This window comes from Lithobates pipiens, unplaced genomic scaffold (genome assembly GCF_037356315.1).
Source record: "Lithobates pipiens isolate NorthernLeopardFrog02 unplaced genomic scaffold, aLitPip1_a1.2 Scaffold_22, whole genome shotgun sequence".
Classification (NCBI taxonomy): Eukaryota; Metazoa; Chordata; class Amphibia; order Anura; family Ranidae; genus Lithobates; species Lithobates pipiens.
Genome location: NW_027507784.1, coordinates 147,965,397 through 147,988,881, shown reverse-complemented (window position 1 = coordinate 147,988,881; position 23,485 = coordinate 147,965,397). Strand labels below are relative to the sequence as shown.

The 23,485-nt window shown below is 43.2% G+C and overlaps 1 protein-coding gene across 3 annotated transcripts in view; it reads left to right on the top strand.

The window, feature by feature from the left end:
• Positions 1-23,485, top strand: part of VPS8 (VPS8 subunit of CORVET complex) — a 350,033-nt gene that overhangs the window by 173,516 nt on the left and 153,032 nt on the right. For all 3 annotated transcript variants that reach the window (XM_077448451.1, XM_077448450.1, XM_077448449.1), the window contains 2 exons: positions 12,383-12,472; positions 19,166-19,212. In XM_077448451.1, the coding sequence (XP_077304577.1) occupies positions 12,383-12,472; positions 19,166-19,212 (137 nt within the window). The remainder of the gene's footprint in view (positions 1-12,382; positions 12,473-19,165; positions 19,213-23,485) is intronic.

Here is a 23,485-nt window from a genome sequence, read left to right as displayed (position 1 = left end):
ACCGCCCACCGCATATATACTGTGGCAGGGTGGCCCTATTGCACAAAACTATGTACCGTATGTCATTTCGTGCACTAGTCACTGTCTCTGCTGAAAACCGGTCACAGAAGTGCAGAACGAACTTCACGCCTGTAATCCACAGAAGAAAGAAACTTTGGCTGCACTATTCCATTAAATTTTATTCACTTAGATGGAAGCTGTCTGACAAAGTGAAGCACGCTAAAAGATCTCAAAAACAAAACGTCATGCTGAGATCTAAAGAAATTCAAGAATAGATGAGAAATAAAGTAATTGACGTATCAGTCAGGAAAGGGTTACAAAGCCAGTTCCTAAACCCCAGCAAACCACGGGGAGAGCCATTATCCACAAATGGAGAAAACTTGTAACAGTGGTGAACCTTCCCAAGAGTGGCCAGACTACCAAAATAGAGATAGAACTTCCCAGAGGCAGGTTATCTATTGTGGGAAGGAGCTGAGACAGATTCATACTTGCCTAGGTGGATGCAGCATCTGTTCCCTGTTTTAAACGTCTCTACAACTTTATCCCTGACCTGTCTGGTGTGTTTTTTGGCCTTCATGATGCTGTTTGTTCACTAAGGTTCTCTAACAAACCTCTGAGGGCTTCACAGAACAACTGTATTTATACTGAGATTCAATTACACACAGGTGGACTGCATTTACTAATTTGGTTACTTGTGAAGGCAATTGGTTCCACTAGATTTTAGTGAGGGGTTACATAGTAGGTGTGGTTGAAAAAAGACACAAGTCCATCAAGTCCAACCTATGTGTGTGATTATATGTCAGTATTACATTGTATATGGCTGCATGTTTCGGTCATTCAGGTGTGACTGTATTCAGAATCGCCGTTTTTGGCGATCTGAATACTTTGAAGTGCAAAGGAGAAATTTGTTGTGGGGTCTTTTAGACCCCCGATCTCTCCATAAAGAGTACCTTTTACCACTTTTACATTCCTTGTGACAGCAATAAAAGTGATCACATTTTTTATTTTTTTATTTTTTTTAGAAGTGACAATATAAAAAAATAAATAAGAAAAAATATATAAAATTTTAAAGCGCCCCCATCTCCGCGAGTTCGCACAGCAAAAAAAACGCACGTGTCAGTCGCGCCCGCATATGTAAACAGTGTTCAAATCAGATCATCAGAGTGAGAGCAATAATTCTAACACTAGACCTCCTCTGTAACTCTAACCTGGTAACTGTTATTTTTTTTAAAAGCACCGCCTATGGAGATTTTAAGGTACCAAAGTTTGTCGCCATTCCACGAGTGGGCACAATTTTAATGACATGTTGGGTATCTATTTACTCGGCATAACATCATCTTTCACATTGTACAAAAAAAAATTGGGCTAACTTCATTTCATTTTTTTTTTATTCATAAAAGTGTATTTTATTCCTAAAGAATTGCATTTGAAAGACTGCTGCGCAAATATACTTTGACATAAAATATTGCAACAATCGCCATTTTATTCTCTAGATTCTCTGCTAATATATATATATATATATATATATATATATATATATATATATATATATATATATATTATATTGAAGTAATTTTCTAGCTAAAAATACAGATTTTACCTTGCAAGCAACACATTTCAGAAATAGGCTTAGTCATGAAAGTCATTTGCCATGTAGTTGCCCACCCCATTAATTTGTTCAGTTCTTCTTGCAGTGGAGAAGTTATTGCCCTGCTTAGCTTAGTGTCATCCGCCAATACAGATATTAAACAGTTTACCCAATCCTCCATGTCGTTTATGAACAAATTAAACAAGATTGGTCTCAAAACAGAACCCTGGGGGACCCTACTTCCCACCTCTTACCATTCTGAGTATTCCCCATTTATCACCACCCTCTGAACTTGCCCTTGTCGCCAGTTTTTCAATCCATGTACTTACCCTATGATCCATGCCAACGGACCTTACTTTGTACAGTAAACATTTATGGGGAACTGTGTCAAATACTTTTGCAAAATACAGGTACACCACATCTAGGGGCCTTCCTTTATCTAGATGGCAGCTCACCTCCTTATAGAAGGTTAATAGACTGGTTTAGCAAGAACGATTCTTCATGAATCCATGCTGATTACTGCTAATGATACCGTTTTAATTTCAAAAATCTTGTATGTATTCCCTTATCTGTCTGGCAATTACCATCTGGTCCCGGTGATTTATTAATGTTAAGTTTCCCAAATCTGTTTCTAATTTTGTCCTCTGTTAACCATGAGGGTGCTTCCTGTGATGTGTCATGAGTAGGGATGAGCTCTAGCGTGTTCGCACACTCCACGTGCAGAGCCCGCCAGGAAATAGGTGCTGCGCTGCACTAATCACAGGCAGTGAGACATTGCCCAATCTCTGCAGCCAGGCATCAGGGCAATGTCTCACTGCCGGGGATTAGCGCAGCGCTGCGCCGACTTCCTGGCAGGCTCTGCACATGGAGTGTGCGAACGCGCCAGAGCTCATCCTTAGTCATGAAGACAAACACTACAGTTTTGGTTACTGAAGCCCCAAGTCCCTCAGGAAGACTGAGGAGAACAATAAATTCAGTACCTTCACCATCTCCTCATTTTTTGTAACCAGATGTCCTTCCTCATTCTTTATGGGCCCAATATGGCCAGTCCCTTTTTTACTGTTTATATACATAAATCATTTCTTGGATATTTTTTTTGCTCTCCTCCGCTATGTGTCTTTCGTGTTCTAACTAGCCACCCTAATTGCACCCTTACATATCTTGTTGCCTTCTTTGTAAAGTCTAAATGCTGATAATGATCCCTCAGCCTTCTATATTTTTGTTCGCTCTTATTTAAATTAATTTTCCAATGGGATGCATCGGCTAATGCCCTTATTTAAAGAAAACCCATCTCTCCTCCGTGTTCTTTGTTTCTAAGATTTTATCCCAATTTATATCTTCTAGCAAGGTTTGTAATTTAGGGAAGTTGGCTCTTCAAAATTCAGTGTCTGTGTTCCCCTTGTGTTTCCATTTGTTTGATTTATACTGAAGCCAATTGACCTGTAAATGCTGTTTCCTAAATTGCCCCGTATTTCCACATCCGTGATCAGGTCTATATTGTTGGTACTCAGTAGATCTAGTAATGCCTTGTTTCTAGTTGGTGCGTCTACCATCTGAACCATGACATTGTCCTGCAAGACATTTAGGAACTGGAAAGCCTTGCTTAGACAAATGCGGGGTTCCCTCCGCTTAGTCTGTCTGGTTAATTAAAATCCCCCATTATGATAACACTTTCCATCCTTGCTGCTAATCCAAATTGTGATAGGAGGATAGCTTAGACTGGTCACATACTGTCCTCTTATTGGGTGTTCTGAGATTGCAAATAGGACTTGTTACTATACTTAACTCGGGTTTATGTGCTTTAGTCAATCTATCACTACTGCCCCCAATACTACCTTCTAGAATATGTTCATTTCTGACTATCTCTACCTCTGGACCCCACCCCCCATCGGCTAGTTTAAAAACCCCTCTAATAGTCCAATTATTCGGACATCTTTACTCCCAACAGATCTGCACCATCCTTGTTTAGATGCAGTCCGTCCCTTCTATAAAACTAGTGACCGACTTAGAAGTAAGCCCAGTTCTCCAGGAACCCAAACCCCTCCTTACTAGACCAGCTCCTCAGCCACTTGTTTACTTCCCTAATCTCCCTCTGCTTTCCTAGTGTTGCTCGAGGTACCAGTAGTATTCCTGAGAATACTATCTTGGCTGTCCTTTTCCTCAATTTAGCTCCAAAGTCCCCAAAATCGTTCTTTAGGACACTCCACCTGCCTTGGACTTTGTCATTGGTGCCAACGTGCACCATGACAGCTGCGTCTTCCCCAGCCCCTCATAGTAATCTGTCCACCAGATCCGTGATGTGCCGAAAATTTTGAAAAAAAAATGCATATTTCTTTGTTTCTGTGACAAAATTATGCAAATTATTAATTTTTCTTCATAAATTTTGGGCACAATTTATACTGCTACATATCTTTGGTAAAAATAACCCAAATTAGTGGATATTATTTGGTCTTTGTGAAAGTTAGAGAGTCTACAAGCTGTGGTGCGAATCGCACAAAATTGATCACATCTGATGTACTGGTATCCCGGAGGCCGCGGCAGACTGACGGGGGCCGATCCGCAACCCCTGACGACCCGGGGACCCCCGCTGGACTCCGGAAGACATTGGGGGCCTCCCTGCACCCAGGGCCATAGCGAAGCAGAGCCGCGGAAGTGGACGAAACGGCCGCCATCTTAAGTAAGCCCGAGGGCCCGACGCCGGGGTGAGTGCTATTAGTCTATTGTGCTACCCCATAAGCTCCCGGGGGGTCGGAACTGTGAGAGGCTGCCACCACCTTGCGGCACTTTCCCCTACTTCCCCTGTCGGAGCCATCTCCCACCCTCAGAGGCCTGGGTAGCAGGCTGAAGCCTAGTGCCCGCATAGCAGGATTTCAGGGCCCCTTAGCACACCCCACGGGGGCCGCATCAGGGCCTTTCCCTCATGCTAGACGGCCCGGGTCCCTCCGCACGCCATCAGGATTTACAAGAAGCTACCCATTGTGACTGCCAGGGCTCCATCTGCCTCGGGGGACGGCTGTGGCCTGGGGGGTCTCCCCCCTTTTGTTTTGCACTGCCAAATACGCAGCGCTGTCAGAGTCTCCCACATCAACTACTAATGGCTCTTACAACCCTCACATGCTATGCTTAATTAAATGTGATCGACCCTGAGCCCCGTCCAGCGTTCAGCTTCATTGCCACAATTATGCCAACAAAGAAACCTAGATCTCGTTCCACAACGAACCAAAGATCTGGAAAGGGGCCAGTATTAACCCAATCAGGCTCCGGATCAATACAGCACTTATTTACCGCAGGGAAATCGGCGTCGGGCGAACGGGGTAGCCACGCTAGAACCCCTAAACGCACCTTCTCCCCTCCCTCTCTTGCCGCCTCTATTCGGGAAAGCTCACCGGCCTCCTCCTACTGCTCCGAACTTATGGAAGACCCCGGGTCCCCAGGGGGCTCCGACATGTCAACCTTAGTCAACGGTCTTAAGAAGGAGCTGGCGGGGATGTTCCATGGCCTAGAGAAATCTATAAAAAAGGAGATCACCGGAGTTAGAGCGGACATGGCGCACATTCTGGATAGGGTGGAGGAAACGGAGCTCAGACAGGACTTGCAGGCCTCCGCTATTACAGAGTTGCAAGAGACGGTCACACAACTGGCGTTTGCCCAGAGGGCCTCATCCTACAAGCTTGAAGACTTCGAAAACAGAAACCGCAGGAATAATTTGCGAGTGCGGGGTCTCCCGGAAGCTACTGGTGACAATGATCTTGAACCGTCGATCCGGGGCATCCTTAACACGATCCTGGGAAACCCGGTCACTGAGCCGCTGCGGTTTGACCGTGTGCACCGGGCCCTCCGCCCCCGCAATTTCTCCTCGGATCAACCGCGGGACGTCATATGCCGCCTACATTTCTCAGACAGAAATGCTGTAATGCTCAAAATGCGGAGTACACCTACCATGGACTTTGATGGGGCCACCATCAGCATCTTCCCGGACCTCTCTAAGGACACGCTTGACCGTCGCAGAGCCCTTAAACCCCTGCTGGATCTTCTTCACGCTGATGGGATCAATTGCAGATGGGGGGGTTCCTGGCCTGCCTAATTGCCACCAAAAACGGCCGCTCCCACACCTTAAGGTTCCCAGAAGATCTACCCACGTTCCTGAAGGACCTCAATTTACCACAAGTTGATCTCCCGGGTTGGCAGGCCCACATCCCCCATTTCTCCTCTACTTCAGATGCCCAATGGCGGAGAACCCCGTCCAAAAAAAGACGCACATCCCTTCCAGGATCTACTCAAAAGAATGGATGAGTGAAGCCACCTAGTGAGCGCTTTGTTCTTCCCTTTCCTTTTTTTATTCTTTTTACTTGCTCCTTCAACTCCTGATTTGCTGCTTGCACTCCCCGATCCGGATCATTTGTTCAACGCTGCTGGACATTCATGGCCCCTGTTTAGAACTAACATGCCTATTTGCTGGGAGAGGGTCCGTAACTTCTTGCAGTTTGACTACTTTGCACTACCTTGGTGGACTTAGGGTACCCCACCTAGCAGGGGTCTGTTGTGTCTTTTTTTTTTTTTTTGCTCCGTACCGAAGGGAGTTCCCTGCAAGTATGTATCTCTGTGGGCCGAGACACGGTTCACTGGGTTCACCGGTTCTTAAATGTAGTCGAAGGTTTCAGTTGCTGTTACTTAATACATTGCATATTGTTACTTGTGTGTTTTTTTTTTCTACAGGAACGCTTTGCTGAACGCTGGTGGGGCACGTTGCTCCCATGTGCCTCTCGCTCGGCAAACCCCCTACCCACCCCCCGCCTCCTTTTGGGGCTGAGGGGAGCGGCTGGCATTTACTCTACAAATCCCGACTCATGGTTTGAGGATGGAATTGCCGCCTGCTCTCCCCTTCCCCTCAGGGATCACGGCAGTTTACTGCGTGACTTACTAATTGTTCCCACTGGTTTAATGTCAGAAATGATTTTCAGACGTCTCAGATTGTCTTTTCTACTTCAATTTCTCTCTCTTCCCTCTGTCTCTTTTTCCCCCCTCTTACTCTCCCCCAGGTGGCTTGCGTGGAAATTTAAGCTGAAGGGTAACACTCTGCTGATGATATGGCTTCCATAAAAATTTCCTCATATAATTTGAGGGGCCTCCATGTTGCCGCAAAAAGGCACCAAATTACCCGTGAATTGAAAAAGACTGCATGCTCAATTGCCTTTCTTCAAGAGACGCACTTGACGCATACAACACCGGTCAAGCTGACCTCCCCCCAATTTCCTCAATGGTACTACAGCCTGTCTGATACTAATAAGGCGAAGGGAGTGGCCATAGGTTTCAGCAGCAATGTTCCCTTTCGTCTTGTTGAAATGATAGCGGACGACCATGGTCGGTATCTTTTTTTGAAGGGATATCTGGGCAATACGCGCTGCACTTTGGCTAACGTGTATTGCCCTAACCGGCATCAACCTGCCTTCCTCTCCCAGATCCTCTCTAAATTAGCCCATTTCGCTGATGGTTTAACTATCCTAGCGGGTGATATCAATCTACCTCTTGATCCCATAATGGACACCTCCCAGGGCCGATCCCACATTCCATTAAAAAGACTGTCCGCACTTAAACGCAAACTCATCGAGCTACAATTGATCGATGTCTGGCGCATACTTCACCCCAAAGACAGGGATTACTCCCACTTTTCTAAAACGCATCAATCGTACTCGCGCATTGATAATATCTTTTTAGATCACCATCATCTCCAACTTCTGCAGTCCGCTCATATAGGTACAGCTACTATATCTGATCATGCGCCTGTATCGATGTGCATGGCCATGCCCTCCTTAGTACAACGCTCCAATAATTGGAAGCTCAACGACTCTCTCCTCTCTAACGAGGTTGAAGTGGCTGAGTTAGCCTCACATATGAAACAGTATTTCATCGAAAATATTTCTCCCGAGTCCTCCCCCTCTGTTGTATGGGAAGCTCACAAGGCTACCATGCAGGGACGACTCATTGAATTGGGGGCTAGAAAGAAGAGGGAGCATGGCTGGCAAATCGAACAGGTCATCGGACAAATTGCAGAATTAGACAAGCAGCATAAACTTACCTTACACGTGGCCTATTTAAAAGCTCTTACTCTGAAGAGGGAAGAATTAAAAACCCTCCTCGATCTGGACACTGCCAGGAAATTCCGACGCTTCGCTCAGTCGTTGTATGAATGGGGAAATAAACCCGGCAGACAACTGGCGAGATCCCTCAAGGCGCAACAAACCAGGTCATTCATCCCCAAAATAAAACTCCCCAATGGCAATTTAGTACACGCCACTCCCCACATAGCTGCGGCTTTTAGCGATTTTTATGCAGATTTGTATAATGTACAGAGCGAAATGGCCTCGCTAACACTGGGGGAAAAACGCAATCGCATACAGGCATACTTGGGAGAGGCCAATTTGCCCATGTTATCCACGTCTGCACTTCAGGCCCTAGAAGAGGACCTTACGGTGGAGGAGTTCCGGGCAGCCTTGGAGTCATCCCCAATGGGAAAGGCCCCCGGCCCCAACGGATATACTGTCTGCTATTACAGCACGTTTAGCGACATTTTACTCCCTCACCTCACGGCTTACGCCAACTCTATATCTCGCAAATCATTTCTGCGCCCGCAATCTCTTGCGGCCCACATAACAGTTTTACCTAAACCAGGTAAGGACCCCACAGCGTGTAGTAGTTATAGGCCAATCTCCCTACTTAATGTTGATGTCAAGTTATACTCCAAGGTCCTGGCTAATCGGCTACTTCCCTTAATACCTAGTTGAGTTTCTAAAGACCAGACTGGCTTCATACCTGGTAGGGAAGCCAGGGATAACTCCCTCCGGACCATATCCCTGATTCAATACGTTCGTCGGTGCTCCCAGCCCACCCTACTTGTTTCTACGGATGCCGAAAAGGCGTTTGATAGGGTGGACTGGGACTACCTTAAAACGACTTTGCATCACCTAGGTCTTGGCCCTAAAATGTTCTACCGTATAACCTCACTTTACTCCACTCCCACAGCCCGTGTCCGCATAAACGGCTCTCTGAGTGAATCATTCTCGCTGTACAACGGGACCAGACAGGGCTGTCCTTTATCCCGGCTCCTATTTGCTCTTACCCTCGAACCCTTCCTGTCCACCATTAGGCATAATATTGATATCCACGGTGTTCAGATAGGGCCCGCGACCCATAAATATGCAGCATATGCTGATGATATATTATTTTTTGTTCAACAGCCCCGTATCTCCCTGCCTAATCTGATGTCGGCCCTCTCTACCTACCAAAAACTCTCGAATTTTAAAATAAATTTTTCTAAATCGGAAATTCTAAATATTAACCTCCCCAGACGAGAAGCAGATCTAATCCAGCCCCTCTTCCCTTTTAAATGGGTTCAGCGTAGTATGAAATACCTCGGTATTTACCTCACACCAAATATTCACTCCCTCTTCCGATATAACTACCTCCCACTACTGAACAATCTCAGGGAAGACTTGAGAAAATGGAAGAATCTTTCACACTCCTGGCTGGGGAGGGTTAACATAATTAAAATGAACATATTACCCAGAGTCTTATTCCTATTCCAAATGATTCCCCTGGGGGTACCCATAGGTTTTTTTGCAATGTTACAGACCATGATCTCCCGCTATGTCTGGAGGAACAGTCATCCCAGAGTGTCTAGGGACGTCTTATATCGTGCCAAAGATGCTGGGGGCCTGGCCCTTCCGAACTTTAGGACGTATTACTATGCAGTCGTACTCTCCAGGGTGGCAGACTGGAAGTACGCTGCTAACACCAAGCTGTGGGTGGCCATGGAGCACTTTCTGTGTGGGGCGGACCTCACGGTTGCACCGTGGATCCCTCGAATACACAGACACCTTGGCACTGAAACCTCTTCTCTTACTTCCTCCACCCTGGCTATATAAGACAACCTTCACAGACAGTGCTCCTGGTCTTACAACTCCCCTTTAATGCCCCTTCTTCACCATCGGTACTTTCTACCAGGTCTGCTAGATCCAGGCTTCCGTGCCTGGTCCTCGGATGGGCCCCTGATGATGCACCAGGTCCTCCGGAGCTCTACCATTAAGTCTTTGTCGGACATACTCGGCGCTAAACCAGCTACATTCCTTGACAGGTGGCGATATGCTCAGTTACGGTGCTTCCTGAGGGCCTTGCCCCAACCACTGAGAGGTTCCGAGACCTTGAATGAAATTGAGGTAGTGTTCTACCCCAAAGACCCTCCCTTACGCTGCATTTCATTGTTCTATAAGTCCCTCATCAGACTCCTTCACAACTCATTTCCGCCCTATCTGGCCAAATGGGAGGAAGATTTAAGTACAAGCCTCACAGACCTACAAAAAAGGAAGGTACTACAACTATGTCATGTCTCATCCATTGCTACACAAATGACTGAAGTTAATTATAAATTGCTCACCAGATGGCACTACACCCCTGCGAAATTACACCGGATGTTCCCTGAAAACTCCCCATTGTGCTGGAGGAACTGTGGGTTTAGGGCCACTCATGCACACATCTGGTGGTCATGCCCCCTTATTCAGCCGTTTTGGTCTAGCGTCATCCAGATTATACAACGTATCTCTGGCATCCTCCTCCCTAATGAACCCTGGACCATTCTCTTCCATGCTACTACAGATCCGGTGGGCCGGTACAAACGCTCCATCATCCCCCACCTGCTGAACACAGCTAAGGCACTTATTCCTGCCCACTGAGGTCAACCCAAGATACTGTCACTGAAAACCTGGATGCATAAAATAGCGGCAGTTCACCTCATGGAGGACATTACTCATACCAATAAGAACACATCTCAAAAAACCCTCTTGACTTGGTCTTGTTGGAGGGAATTTACCTCAACTACATTCTACAAAGATATCTTAACGCAACCCCACTGAGCCACGTATGCTGAATGTTATCACGCAGGCCACCGTTCCCCCATCCTTCCTTTCCCCTCCCTGACTCTTTTCTTTTCTCCCCACCCCCCCCCCCCCCCTTACACTCTTGCCTCTTCCTGTTCTTTAATTACACTTCTCAGTTTCTATGATAGACAACATGATGCCCGGTCCTTTTATCAGTGCTGTGCACTTTGTTCATACCTTCCAGAATGTTTGTTCCATTGGCACTTCCGTTGTTATTGTTTTACTGTATTGGCTCCAAGATGCTATGGTGCTAATTGATCATCCTGCCCCCTGATTTGTGGGATTGGGCGTTGTATGTTTGTGAATTCTACAGTACATGTTTGTTGTTTATCTCCAATAAACATTTATTAAACATCTGATGTACTGGTGACCTATTTCGCTTCTTGTGACCCGAACAAGTCAGGAAAGTACAAATACCCCCCAAATGACCCCTTTTTGGAAAGTAGACATTCCAAGGTATTTAGTAAGAGGCATGGTGAGCTTTTTGATGTTGTCAATTTTTTCCCACAATTCTTTGCAAAATTAAGATTTTTCATTTTTTTTATTTTTTTCCACAAAATTGTCATTGTAATAGGTTATTTCTCTCACATGGCATGTGTATACCACAAATGACACCCCCAAAAAAATTCTGCTACTCCTCCTGAGTATTACAATACCATATGTGTGGGACTTTTTCACAGCCTGGCCACATAGAGAGGCCCAACATGCAGGGAGCGCCATCAGGTGTTCTAGGAGCATAAATTACACATCTAACTTGTTGACTACCTATTACACTTTTAAAGGCCCTGGAGCACCAGGACAATGACACGTGACACTGATGACAGATGGCACTTATACGTGGCACTGATGACAGATGGCACTAATATGTGGCACTGATGACAGATGGCACTTATACGTGGCACTGATGACACTTGGCACTTATACGTGGCACTGATGACAGATGGCACTAATACGTGGCACTGATGACAGATGGCACTAATACGTGGCACCGATGGCGCGTGACACTGATGACACTGATAAGTGGCATTGATGGCACGTGACACTGACAGGTGGCACTGATGACAAATGGCACTGATACGTGGCACTGATGACATGGCACTAATATGTGGCACTCATGACAGATGGCACTATGTGGCACTGATGACACGTGGCACTGATGACAGATGGCACTGGGGACAAATGGCACTGACAACAGGTGGCACTGGGGACAGATAGCACTAACAGGTGGCACTGGGGACAGATAGCACTAACAGGTGGCACTGGGGGAGGATGGCACTGGGGCGGATGGCACTTTTTTAAATACATTTTTTTATTTTCCCACTTACGGCCGCTGCAGCCGTTCATCTCTCCCCTCTCACACGCTGTCTGTGTGAGGAGGGACCGCGGCGGCGCGCATTGCGGAAGTAAACACCAGAACGTCCAGGGACGGCCTCCTGGACGAAAGCGCCTGCTCTATAGCCGTCATTCGATTCGGCTATAGGGCGGGCGGGAAGAGGTTAATTGCAATTGTTGCCACTAAGGGTGGCACAACCAGGTATTATTTTTAGGGGGCAATTACCTTTTCACAAAGAGCCAGTGGGTGTGAATGGATTTTTTTCCCTTAATAAATGAAATGATTTAAAAATGGCATTTTGTATTTACTCAGGTTATCTTGGCTTATCTTTGTGTAATATTTAAATTAGTTTGATTATCTGAATCATTTAAGTTTGACAAATATGCAAGAAAATGAAAAAAATCAGGAAGGGGCAAATACTTTTTCACAGCACTGTAGGCTGTAGAGGTTTTTTCTTGTTTTATCAGACATTAGTCTGTATTTTGTTGTTACATAATTTTTCATGATGTGTTTACTTTCTTTGGCATCTAGGAGCTGGTTGCACTAAGTCCAAGTAAAGCAGCTGACCTGGTGTGCACTCACTTTGGTGAGCAGTTAAGTGAGGTCCTTGAAAAGCTCCAGGTAATATAATTATCAACAAGAGTGTTTCATTTTCACCATTATTTGAGCTACAGTTATATATATATATATATATATATATATGTGTGTGTATGTATGTATATATATGTGTGTGTATGTATGTATATATCTATATTTCTTTGAAATATTGGAAGCTTTTTTGTTCCTATTATTAGAATCATTCTTATATTAAAGTATACAATCTAATTGAAATGTTTAGTATTCTTAATTATAAAGAAGCAATATATAATATTTTGCATCTGCAAATAAGGTAACTGTCAGTAACCATGAATCAGACCGAGACAGAAGTACAGTTGAATCATATTTCTTTAATAATAACAAAATAAAAGGTAAACAGAGTAAGTGTAGTCAAAACATAGCCAGAGGAACCGGAACGGATAGTCCGACAAGCCAAAACTTCAGGGAGCCAGAGATTAGCGTAGTAGAACAGCAAGCAGGAATCTGGAGCCAGAAGGAATGTCAGCCAAGCAAGTCTTTAACATGAACACAGTAGATGTGACCAAGGCGAAGGCAGAGATCATTTGGGCTGGGCGGCTTAAGGTAGCAGGACAGACGAGGGGGATATCATCAACAGGTGAGTCACTGTGGAGTTATAGAAGCTGGCAATTAGCCGACAGCTGAGTAACGAATATTCTTTTGGCTGAATGTGCACAAATTTCCCCATAAACAGTCCAAAATCTTGTGGAACTATGGGCACAAAGGAGAGGGGAGGGGATTAACTCCATATTAGTTCAATTGACTTTGGAATGGGATGACCAACAAACTCATACATAGGTGTGATAGTCATGTGTCCCCAGACTTATGTCTATATAGTGTATATTAGTGTATAGACATATAAAGTGAGCACTTTAAAGTGGTTCTAAGGGTACAAGGTTTCTTACCTTCTACCTATGCATTAAGGTAAAAAAAGCCTTCTCCGTGCAGCTGCCGCTTTGTTCCAATGCAGGGGAACTCTTAAGGCGGCAGCATACCAAGACATTTTTATACAATTTCATGCTCTCAACTTTGAGGGAACAGTTTGGGGATGGCCTCTTCCTGTTCCAACATTACAGTCCACCGGTGCACAAATCAAGGTCCATAAAGACATGAATGTGCGAGTTTGGTGTGGAGTAACTTGACTGGCCTGCAAAGAGTCCTGACCTCAACCCAATAAAACGCCTTTGGGATGAATTGGAGTGGACACTACGAGCCAGGCCTTTTTGTCCACATCAGTGCCTGACCTCACAAATGCGCTTCTGGAAGAATGGTTAAACATTCCCATAGACACACTCCTAAACCTTGTGGGCAGCCTTCCCAGAAGAGTTGAAGCTGTTATAGCTGCAAAGGGTGGGCCAGCTCAATATTGAACCCTACGGACTAAGACTGGGATGTCATTAATGTTCATGTGCGTGTAAAAGCAGGTGTCACAATACTTTTGACGTGTGTGTGTTAAGGATGAGCTCAGGCGTGTTTGCATGGTCCACATGCAGAGCCTGCCAGGAAGTCGGCGCTTCTCTAATCACAGACAGTGAGACATTGCTCCGATGCGCAGCTGCAGAGATCGGGCAATGTCTCACTGCCTATTATTAGCGCAGTGCTGCGCCGACTTCCTGGCGGGCTCTGCATGTGGACCATGCGAACACGCCTGAGCTCATCCTTAGTGTGTGTGTGTGTGTGTGTGTGTGTGTGTGTGTGTGTGTCTGTTGTGTCTCCTATGATCACTTTTATTTACCAAGGGATTTGTAACTGTTTCACAAACATCATGATTTACACTTCCCTGCCACATTGCACAGGCAGACAGTAATCACATCTATATTCTTGCTCAGCATGCAGCTACGTATGTCGGCTCTCCACCCCTAGCTTGCTCTCTGGACAGTGAATCACCATTGTCACTTCTGTATATTCTGCAACAGGGTGATCCAGGAAGCATTGAATCTAAAACGGGAAGAGTGATTTGGACATTTAATTATTCCTCCAAACAGTGCAGTGAAGAGGACAGAGCAGAAGGAATCACAAAGTGTATATTAATTATTTACTATTTGGTAGTATCATGGTCAAACACTAGTGTTGGGTGTGGAAAATGTTTAGACAAAATAATTTATAAATGTATTCAGCAATAGGGCTGAGACCCATAGAGAAATAACTGTAGCCTCAGAGACAGGAGAAAATCAGCCTGCATTGTCTGGGTAACACTAACAGAAGGATGTATAAAAAGATGCATTTCCCAGACAGGCACAGGGCATTAAAACGCTTGAAAACGTTCGTCTTTGTCTAGGGTTGTCCACATTGAATAAAAACTACTGATAATATATTAGGCTGGATTCATGTGCCTATAAATGTCCCAGTGTAATATTAATGAAAACCCAGGGCTCTCTGAGAAGACTTTACTGGCATCTTTTCTATTGCATGAATCTGCAGTTTTCTGTACCATGAGAATAGGGAATAGGACTAGCTACTAAAAAGCACTGATACCAGCATTTTTCTGCCTCACGTTTGATGAGAGATGAAAGCTGAGACATGTATTTACCATCCTGCGCTTCCTGTCTATAGTCACACACCTCTAACCATTTCAATCGAATCATCTCTGCTGGCAGACACTTAATGAGTTCATTAGCACAATCTTAAGAAAGCCAGGTTTCCTTCACTGTGACCTTCAGTGCAGAAACCTTCAAATGAATCGTCTCTGTAACTTGCCATCTGATGGCCAGTCATCTGCTACAGCCTGGAGATTGGTTCATTTTTAGCATTTCCAGTGTTTGCCCTTTCTAAAGAAACAAATCTCTTTGTTTAGATGTGATGCTAGCTCCTTTATATGCAAAATAGAATCTCATATAAAGTAGGTAACACTACTAGCACTGATCCTTTTGGTATATAAAACAGCAAAGGTCTCATTATAAAGCAGAACTACAGCCAAACGGCTAAATACACTGTAGAATGCATATGTATTTATTGTTTTACTAGCCAAAGGAATCAATATAAGCAAGTCTTTGATATTTATTATTATTATAATACATGATTTATATAGTGCCAACTGTTTACGCAGCGCTTTACAATGTATAGGGGGGACAACACAATTACAGTACAGTTCAATACAAAAGGTACAGGAGGGCCCTGCTCGTAGCACTTACATTCTAAAGGGAAGGGGTGGTACAAAAGGTAATCACTGCAGAGAATGAATGGTTGGGGGTGGCTCAGGGACAGTTAGGGGGGTGTGGGATAGGCTTCCCTGAATAAATGATTTTTCACGGATCTCCTAAAGGTGGACAGGGTAGGGGCTGATCGGGGCAGGGAGTTCCAGAGGGTGGGGGAGCCTCTGGAGAAGTCTTGAAGGCGAGTATGGGAGGAGGTAACAAGGGAGCCAGAGAGCAGGAGGGGGCGATTTGGGCGATATCTGCAGATGAGGTTGGTGATATAGATGGGGGTGATGTTGTGAATGGCCTTTGTATGTTATGGTTAGCATTTTGAATTTTATACAGTGGGGTAGGGGGAGCCAATGTAGGGATTGGCAGAGAGGAGCAGCAGTCATGGATCGGTTAGTGAGGTGTGTTAGTCTAGCAGCAGAATTCATAATAGACTGAAGGGGGGATAGCCTGCTTAAGGGTAGGCCATTAAAGTGGTTGTAAACCCTTACAAACCACTTTGACCTACAGGTAAGCCTAGATTAAGGCTTACCTGTAGGTCCAAGAAATATCTCCCAAACCTATACGGTTTAGGAGATATTTGCCCGAAGACAGCGGCGCGCAGGCGCACTCAGCGGGGCATCGTCGATGACGGCAATGCCGCGAGTCTCGGCTCCCGTGCGCATGCGCGGGAGTGACGTCATCGCTGCTCCGGCGCTGGAGCAGCGAGACCCACGGAGACCCACCAAGAAGATGGACGCTCGGAACTACAGGGGACAGCAGTGACTTCGCTGGCTCCTGTGTCAGGTAAGTGACACATAATGGACTACTATGCGATGCATAGTAGTCCATTATGCTTTGCCTTTACAGGGAATGAAAGAGGAAGTAAACTCACCAGGGTTTACTTCCTCTTTAAGGAGAGAGTTGCAGTAGTCAAGGCGGGAAATAATCAAGGAGTGAATAAGTTGCTTTGTGGTGTCATTAGTCAGGAAGGATAGAATTCTGGAGATTTTGTGAAGGTTAAGGCGGCAGGATTTAGCCAGTGATTGTATATGGGGGCTGAAGGAGAGGTCAGAGTCAAGGATTAAACCCAGAACCCTGGCATGTGTGGAAGGACCAATGGTTGTGTTGTTGATATTGATGGGGAAGTCATGGTGGGGGGACCGTGGCCGTGAAGGAGGAAATATAATTGATTAAATTGATATTTACACACTGCTGTTTGTCAGACCTATTCCTAATTTTATTGTGAGTGTCTACAATTGTCCCTATTCCTGTACGTTGCACACTTACATCGGATCCCCAAGGAACACACAATCCAAGGTCCCCATTCATATACTAGGGCCAATTTTAGACAGAAGCCAATTAACCTACCTGCATGTCTTTGGATTGTGGGAGGAACCCAGAGTTCCCGGAGGAAACCCACGCAGACACAGGGAGTACGTACAAACTCCAGGCAGGTAGTGTCTTGGTTGGGATTTGAACCAGCGACCCTTCTTAAGTGCTAACCACTACACCACTGTGCCACCCTATAATTGAAATTCTGCCTGCAATAGAAGAAGGTGTGCAGTGGCAGGCTCCTTTGCAGAGACTCTTTCACTTAGCCTCTCATGGGCAAGGTAACAGTGTTCCTTTTAGCAGTTTGTCTTTCTATGTCATTGCTCTGTCTCCTACCCTCTCTGCATCTTTACAGTATACTCCTTAGCTCAGGTGTGAAGCTTAAGGGTAAAAGAAGGGCTTTCCTCTTGGCTGACCTTGTACAACTGTCTTGCTGCCCTTTCAGGACTATGGGTATCTTTAAGCAAATTATAAAACAGAAAAGACAGGGTTTACCAACCTAGTGCATTACCATAACTGAACATTGCATGTGATGAATAGGCATATCTATTAGGGATGCACTAATTGGTGGCCGCTGAAAATTATCAGCCACAAATACGATTATCTGCATTTTGCCGAGCAAAAAAAAGTGCAGAAAATGGCATGCTGCATCCCATTGACTTTAATGCAAAAATGCCCCCTATTGACTTCTATGCAAAACAGTGTTGCCAACCGTCAGTATTTTTACTGGCAGCCAGTAAAAAATGGGCACTTTTCTCTTGCCAGTAAATGGCAGTAACAGGAAAAGGATGGCAGTAAAAAATATGGCGCTCAGCCCAGGAATGCACATGTGCAGTTTTGATCTGGAGGCGACCAAGACCATCCGAGTGCCTGGTACAGTGTGTTTGGGCTGCGGTACCTGAATGTGCCGTGTGAGGTCACGGTGCAAAGGAGCAGAATGGCTGCAGCCTCGTGTGACGGGACACGGAATTTATTCCTACTTCATTTTCACTATTTTCTATACATATGGATATTTTGTTCACCTTTTATATATGTTTACTTTTTTTGAGTTAATCTCATGTATTTAATGTATATTGCAGTATGTAATGAATAGTAAGATACCTGCGGTATTAAGCACTAGAGCACTTTATTTTTATTATTATTTTATTTTAGCGCCCCCCTATCATTTCACAACCCACAACATTTTGGGATGGCGTGTCAGTAAATTTCAATCTGGTTGGTTGGCAACACTGATGCAAAAACACCAGCCACATGAATTAAATGATAAAAAAGTTTGTAAAAAAAATACCCTTTTCGGTTTTTGGCCAAGTGCATCCTGAATTTTTGGTTTCGGCACCAGAATTTTTATTTCGGTGCACCACTACTAATATCTAAAAAAAAAAATCAAAAAAGCGATGTAACCGTCTCCAGATTCACCATAACATGCTGATGGCTTTGGGAAGACCTCATAACGTACAGGAATGGCTGTCACGTTTTGAGGGTCAAGTCCTCTTCTCTTTTTGGTTGACACTAAAAAGGAGGGCTTGACCCTCAAAACGCATCAGCCGTTCCCGTACGCTATGAGGTCTTCCCAAGCCATCAGCAGACTATGGTGGATTTGGAGGCGGTCTAATCAGCTTTTATAGATATCCCTATGCATAACGTGTGTCTGAGTATTCACTTGCTGTTTATTTATTCATAATAATACAATTTAGTTATGGTAGTGCACTAGGTCAGTGAACCCTCTCTTTTGTGTTTTATACTGTCTGCTTCTTTTCCTTTGTCCAGCAAGGGAAGTTAAAATAGGGCCAACAGCTTTCTTTTTTTTTCTTTTTTTTCTTTTTCTTTTTTTTATTCTCCAGATTTCAGGAATGATGTCCTAAGTTTATGATCTAAAGCCCCAAGGTGGCTTGTCTGTCTTGCTAGCGTGCCTGGTAGTTTTGCTCAAACAACTGCTGCCAAAAGCCTATGATAATGTAATCACTGTGTGTTCTTTTCTTACCTTCATTTTTTATTATACGCTTATAGTTTATATTTTCTAGCACATTGACTGAGATTATTAACTATAACTGTTAATTTAGCTTTGCAGATAATATATTCACTGCAGTATAACACTACATTATCATCCAAGTGTTATGGAGATTTTTTTTTTGTAAACTTTATTTTTTTTACTGTGACTCTTTTTAATGCTTCTGTTTAACTACTCAGCCCCATTCAGCAACATTGGCTATAACAAAATGCTCTGTCTTTTTGTCAATTTTAGGAAACATTATTACTGTTCCAGTTTCTTAGAAGTCTCTTGGATCCAAGGTTTGTAGTGCATGTATCATGCGGTATTACTGACATAAGTCTGTAAGCTATATTTTGTGTCCTTTTATATTGAAGTATGCCAACATGAATGAGCGATGACAGCTGAACACCAGCAGGCATCAACAGTCTATTCAGTTACATATCTGTGTGTGATAAGCACTGAGTCTGAAACACAAACTGAAGCAGTAAAAAAACAAAAAAAAAATATGAATAACATTATTCTAAAAATAGTAAATGTGTATGTGAAAATTAGCTTTCTTGGAAATTATAGACAGATGGTCACATTTTATAGAAATGGATGAGAGATAGTCCAAGTGTATTTTTTTTTAGCAAAATTTAAAGCAGGCACAAAATCATCGTTCGTGACCTCCCCTTTTGAAAATTCTAGTTGCATGACTGTTACGTTGATTTAGTGTCTTTAAAGCCCAACTCCAGGATCCCTCTGCCCCTCCCTTAATTTTTCTAACCCCCGTTAATTAAAAAAAAAAAAAAATGAGTATACATACCTTTCATCTGGTTGGTCATATGACACGCAAGGTTCTCGTACATTCTTCTGTGTCAGATGATGCAGAGAACAGTGATCCTCTAGTAAGGTGGCAGCATGTCTCTGCATCGTTCTCAGAGTCCAGTTTGGCATGATGATGCTTGTTCATGCAGGCCTGGGTTTACAGGGATTGGGTGTCATTCAGCCCCGGAGTGAACCAGCAGCAATAGTCTAAGCAGTGAGTATGCAGGGTATGGCACTAGAAAAGATGAAGTATTGCAGAGAAAACTACATATTTTTTTTTTTTTGAGAGCAGTAGGTACTTCATTTTTAATTATTTTTTAAATTGGAGTTTTGTTTTAAAGTGATTGTAAACAATCACCTTGTAAAGCAACCCATTCAGTTTAAAATAGAATTGAAAGGCAAAACATTTTTGTATAGATATAAAATATATATATATATATATATATATATATATATATACCCTTTTCCCTTTTTTAATAAATTAAATTTTATCAGGTTTTAATAGAAAAGGGCATTAGCAGAAACAGCAAGGATTTCACCTATAGGAAGCAATAAAAAGACAACAGGATACTTATTCATGCAAGTACATGGTACAGCAGGCACATATCAGGAATAATGAAGTGTTGGAGTAACAAACGCTTTATCACAGACCTGAAGACATGATAAGGAGTTTTGTGTTTGGTCAGTGAAAATCAGTATCTGAGAGTATTGTGAAGCCAAAGACAGCCACCAAAGCTGTATTCTTAAAAAGATATCGCCATTTGGATTAATATTTCAGTTTTAGATAGGTGCAAATGGGATAATTCCTGCAGTGAATTGTATATCAAGTGAGTGTCACTTCTTTTGTGTTCTGCATATTGTAAGCTCTAACGAGCAGGGCCCTCTGATTCCCCCTGTCTTGAATTGTATTGTAATGTCTGCCCTAATGTTGTAAAGCGCTGCGTAAATCCTGTATAATAATAATATTGGCAAAAAAGTAGAGTATATATCGCTATGATGGCAATTTCACACTGGGGCGGGCAAGCGTCGACGGTAAAGCGCTGCTATTTTTAGTGGCGCTTTACCGTTGTTTTTGCAGCGTTTTTTGGCTGCTTTTAACCATTACCAATGGCTGAAAAAGGGTTAATATTGCTTTGCTTTGACAGCGCTGGCCATTGATTCCAATCGCAGGGGTGTTTTAGGAGCGGTGTCCCCCAACGCCCCAAAAATGCTGATTGCAGGACTTTTTTTCCTGTTGTACCGTTCCTGTGTGAAAGCATTTGGGTTTTCACACTGGAGAAGCAGGGGAGGCGTTTTTCAGGTGCTTTACAGGTGCTATTTTTAGCCCTTTAGCGCCTGAAAAACACCTCAGTGTGAAAGTACTGTAGTCTGAGTGAGAGTGGCAGCAGCAGCTTCCTAAAGTGGAGTTCAGTTCAAAAGATCTTACCTGGGGTCTTCAAGATGTTGGAAGAATTTGGTAACTTTGCCTGTATCCACCTAAAATGTAAAGTTTGGTTGGACTTGCGCTTTAACTGTATATGCATTGTTGTTAAAATGCAGTCTTTCTGGATCTGTAAGGCCCCCATTTTCAACTGCTGTTTTTCAAAAGTTGGAAAATATAAATAAACCTAAGGAATGGGATATATGGCTCATTGGCTGTTTTCTGCAGTAAATGGATATGAAAACAGACTCCCTTATTAAAATTACTGAATTGCAGACTCTTTCATGTTGACTGTGTGGTTTAATATGCATTCTGTGCAGCATCAGAATGGAAAAATGGCATGAGTGTAAACATATGAGCACAAGCGGAGTCTGGAAAATGTTTTTACGGAAGAAGAGACTGCTAGTATGGTGCATGCATGATAACAGACATTGGGAGGACAATCGGGGAGATGGTCAGGAGAGATCATGACATAAACAGATAAGTAATTCCAGCAAATAAACTGCAGACAGAATACTGAATGCCAAGGACAGACTCTGCGCTGTGGACATTTATGAAAACCAAGATACAGAAATGTGTGGCTTGTAACAACTAATTTATACAACAGAATGATGTAGCGCAACTTACAAAAAATAACCGCCATACAATAAAATTGCAAACAAGTGTACAAAAAATATATAATCCAATGTATATCCAAAAATATCAAAGGAAAAAAAACTATAAAAGTGCAAACAATTGTGCATAAAAACATATGTGTGTCCAAATAAATAGTCCAATGTATATGCAAGAATAGCAAAGGAAATGATATCTAATTTGAATCCACTCCAGTCACCAATGTGACATGTAATGCAAAGAGGCATTTGAAGTGGCAGCAGTTTGTCTTTATCACCAGAGAGGGAAAAACATGCGGTGAGACCTACGGGTAATGCAATGGTCACGGCAGTGAGGTGAGAGGCTAATCTACAAGGGTGGATAATTCACACTTTGCATTACATGTTGCATTGGTAATTGGAGTGGATTCAAATTGGATATTGTTTCCTTTGATATTTTTGGCTTTACATTGGACTATTTTTTTTTTTTAACACACACATTTTTGCACGTTTTTTTTTGTTATTTTTGGATATACATTGGAATATATATATATATATATATATATATATATATATATATATATATATATATATATTCAATTGTTTGTATTTTTATTATATTGTGGTTATTTTTTGTAAGTTGCGCTACATCTTTATCTTTCTGTTGTATACAGGCGGTCCCCTCCATACAAACATCCGACTTACAAGCGACTCCTACTTACAAACGGAGGGAGATAACAGGAAGTAAGAGGAAATCTACCTCTAGGAAGGGAAATTCTCTCCTGTAAGAGTTACTATGGGAAAAAGGTGTCTCCACTCCCAAATTTTTCAAAATCCAATTATCATTGGGACAGAAAGGGAGGTGAAATGCTCTGTACAGGGGTACAGACAGCTAAACAAATGTTGCAGGGGTGATAACCCTTCCCTATGTTATCCAAAAAGCTTAAAAATAGATTTTTTGGCTGGAACTACACTCAAAAAATGTACCTGTTCCGACTTACAAACAGATTCAACTTGAGAACAAACCTACAGTCCCTATCTTGTTTGTAACCCACTGACCCCCCTGTATATTAGTTCAATAAGATCTGAATCCTTATGGGTATTAGCTAGCACCTTTTTAAATATATTTTATTGACATATTATTGGATTGCGCAGATTGATTATTTACACACTGCCTTGTAACAACTACCCATAAATATAGTGCCTGTCTCTTTAGGTGTCTCATACTATGCACTAGGTTTTCCTATATTTCTTCTGGAGAAAGACATCTTATTGACTATTGTAATACTGGTAATTACATTTACAGAAATGTACGTAAATTAATGAATTCAATATTAATGTTCATAAAAACAAATCACTATAAGCTCATATTTCAAAATCTGCAGCTTTTATTAAAATAATTCCTAGTGATACTGCCATGACATGCCTTCTCAGGCACTTTCTATGGTGGGGTAACAATGTACTGTCCTTGTCTCCCAATGGTGTGTTGTCGCTCTTACATGTTCCTGTGATTAAAGCAGAAATTCACCCAAAAGGGGAAGTTCCACTCTTCCTCCTCCTCCCCCTTCCACCTTCACATTTGGCACTTGGGAGGAGTCAAAATCAGGTACCCACGCCATAACTTTTGGTTGGATTGCTGTGGAAGTTTGGCCCCCTCCTTACCCTACAGTGAGCTACAGACACATCACAGGTCCCAGTAGACTGCAGGACCTTTCACAAAGCATAGTGCAGCTTGTGCATGCGCAGTGGTAAACT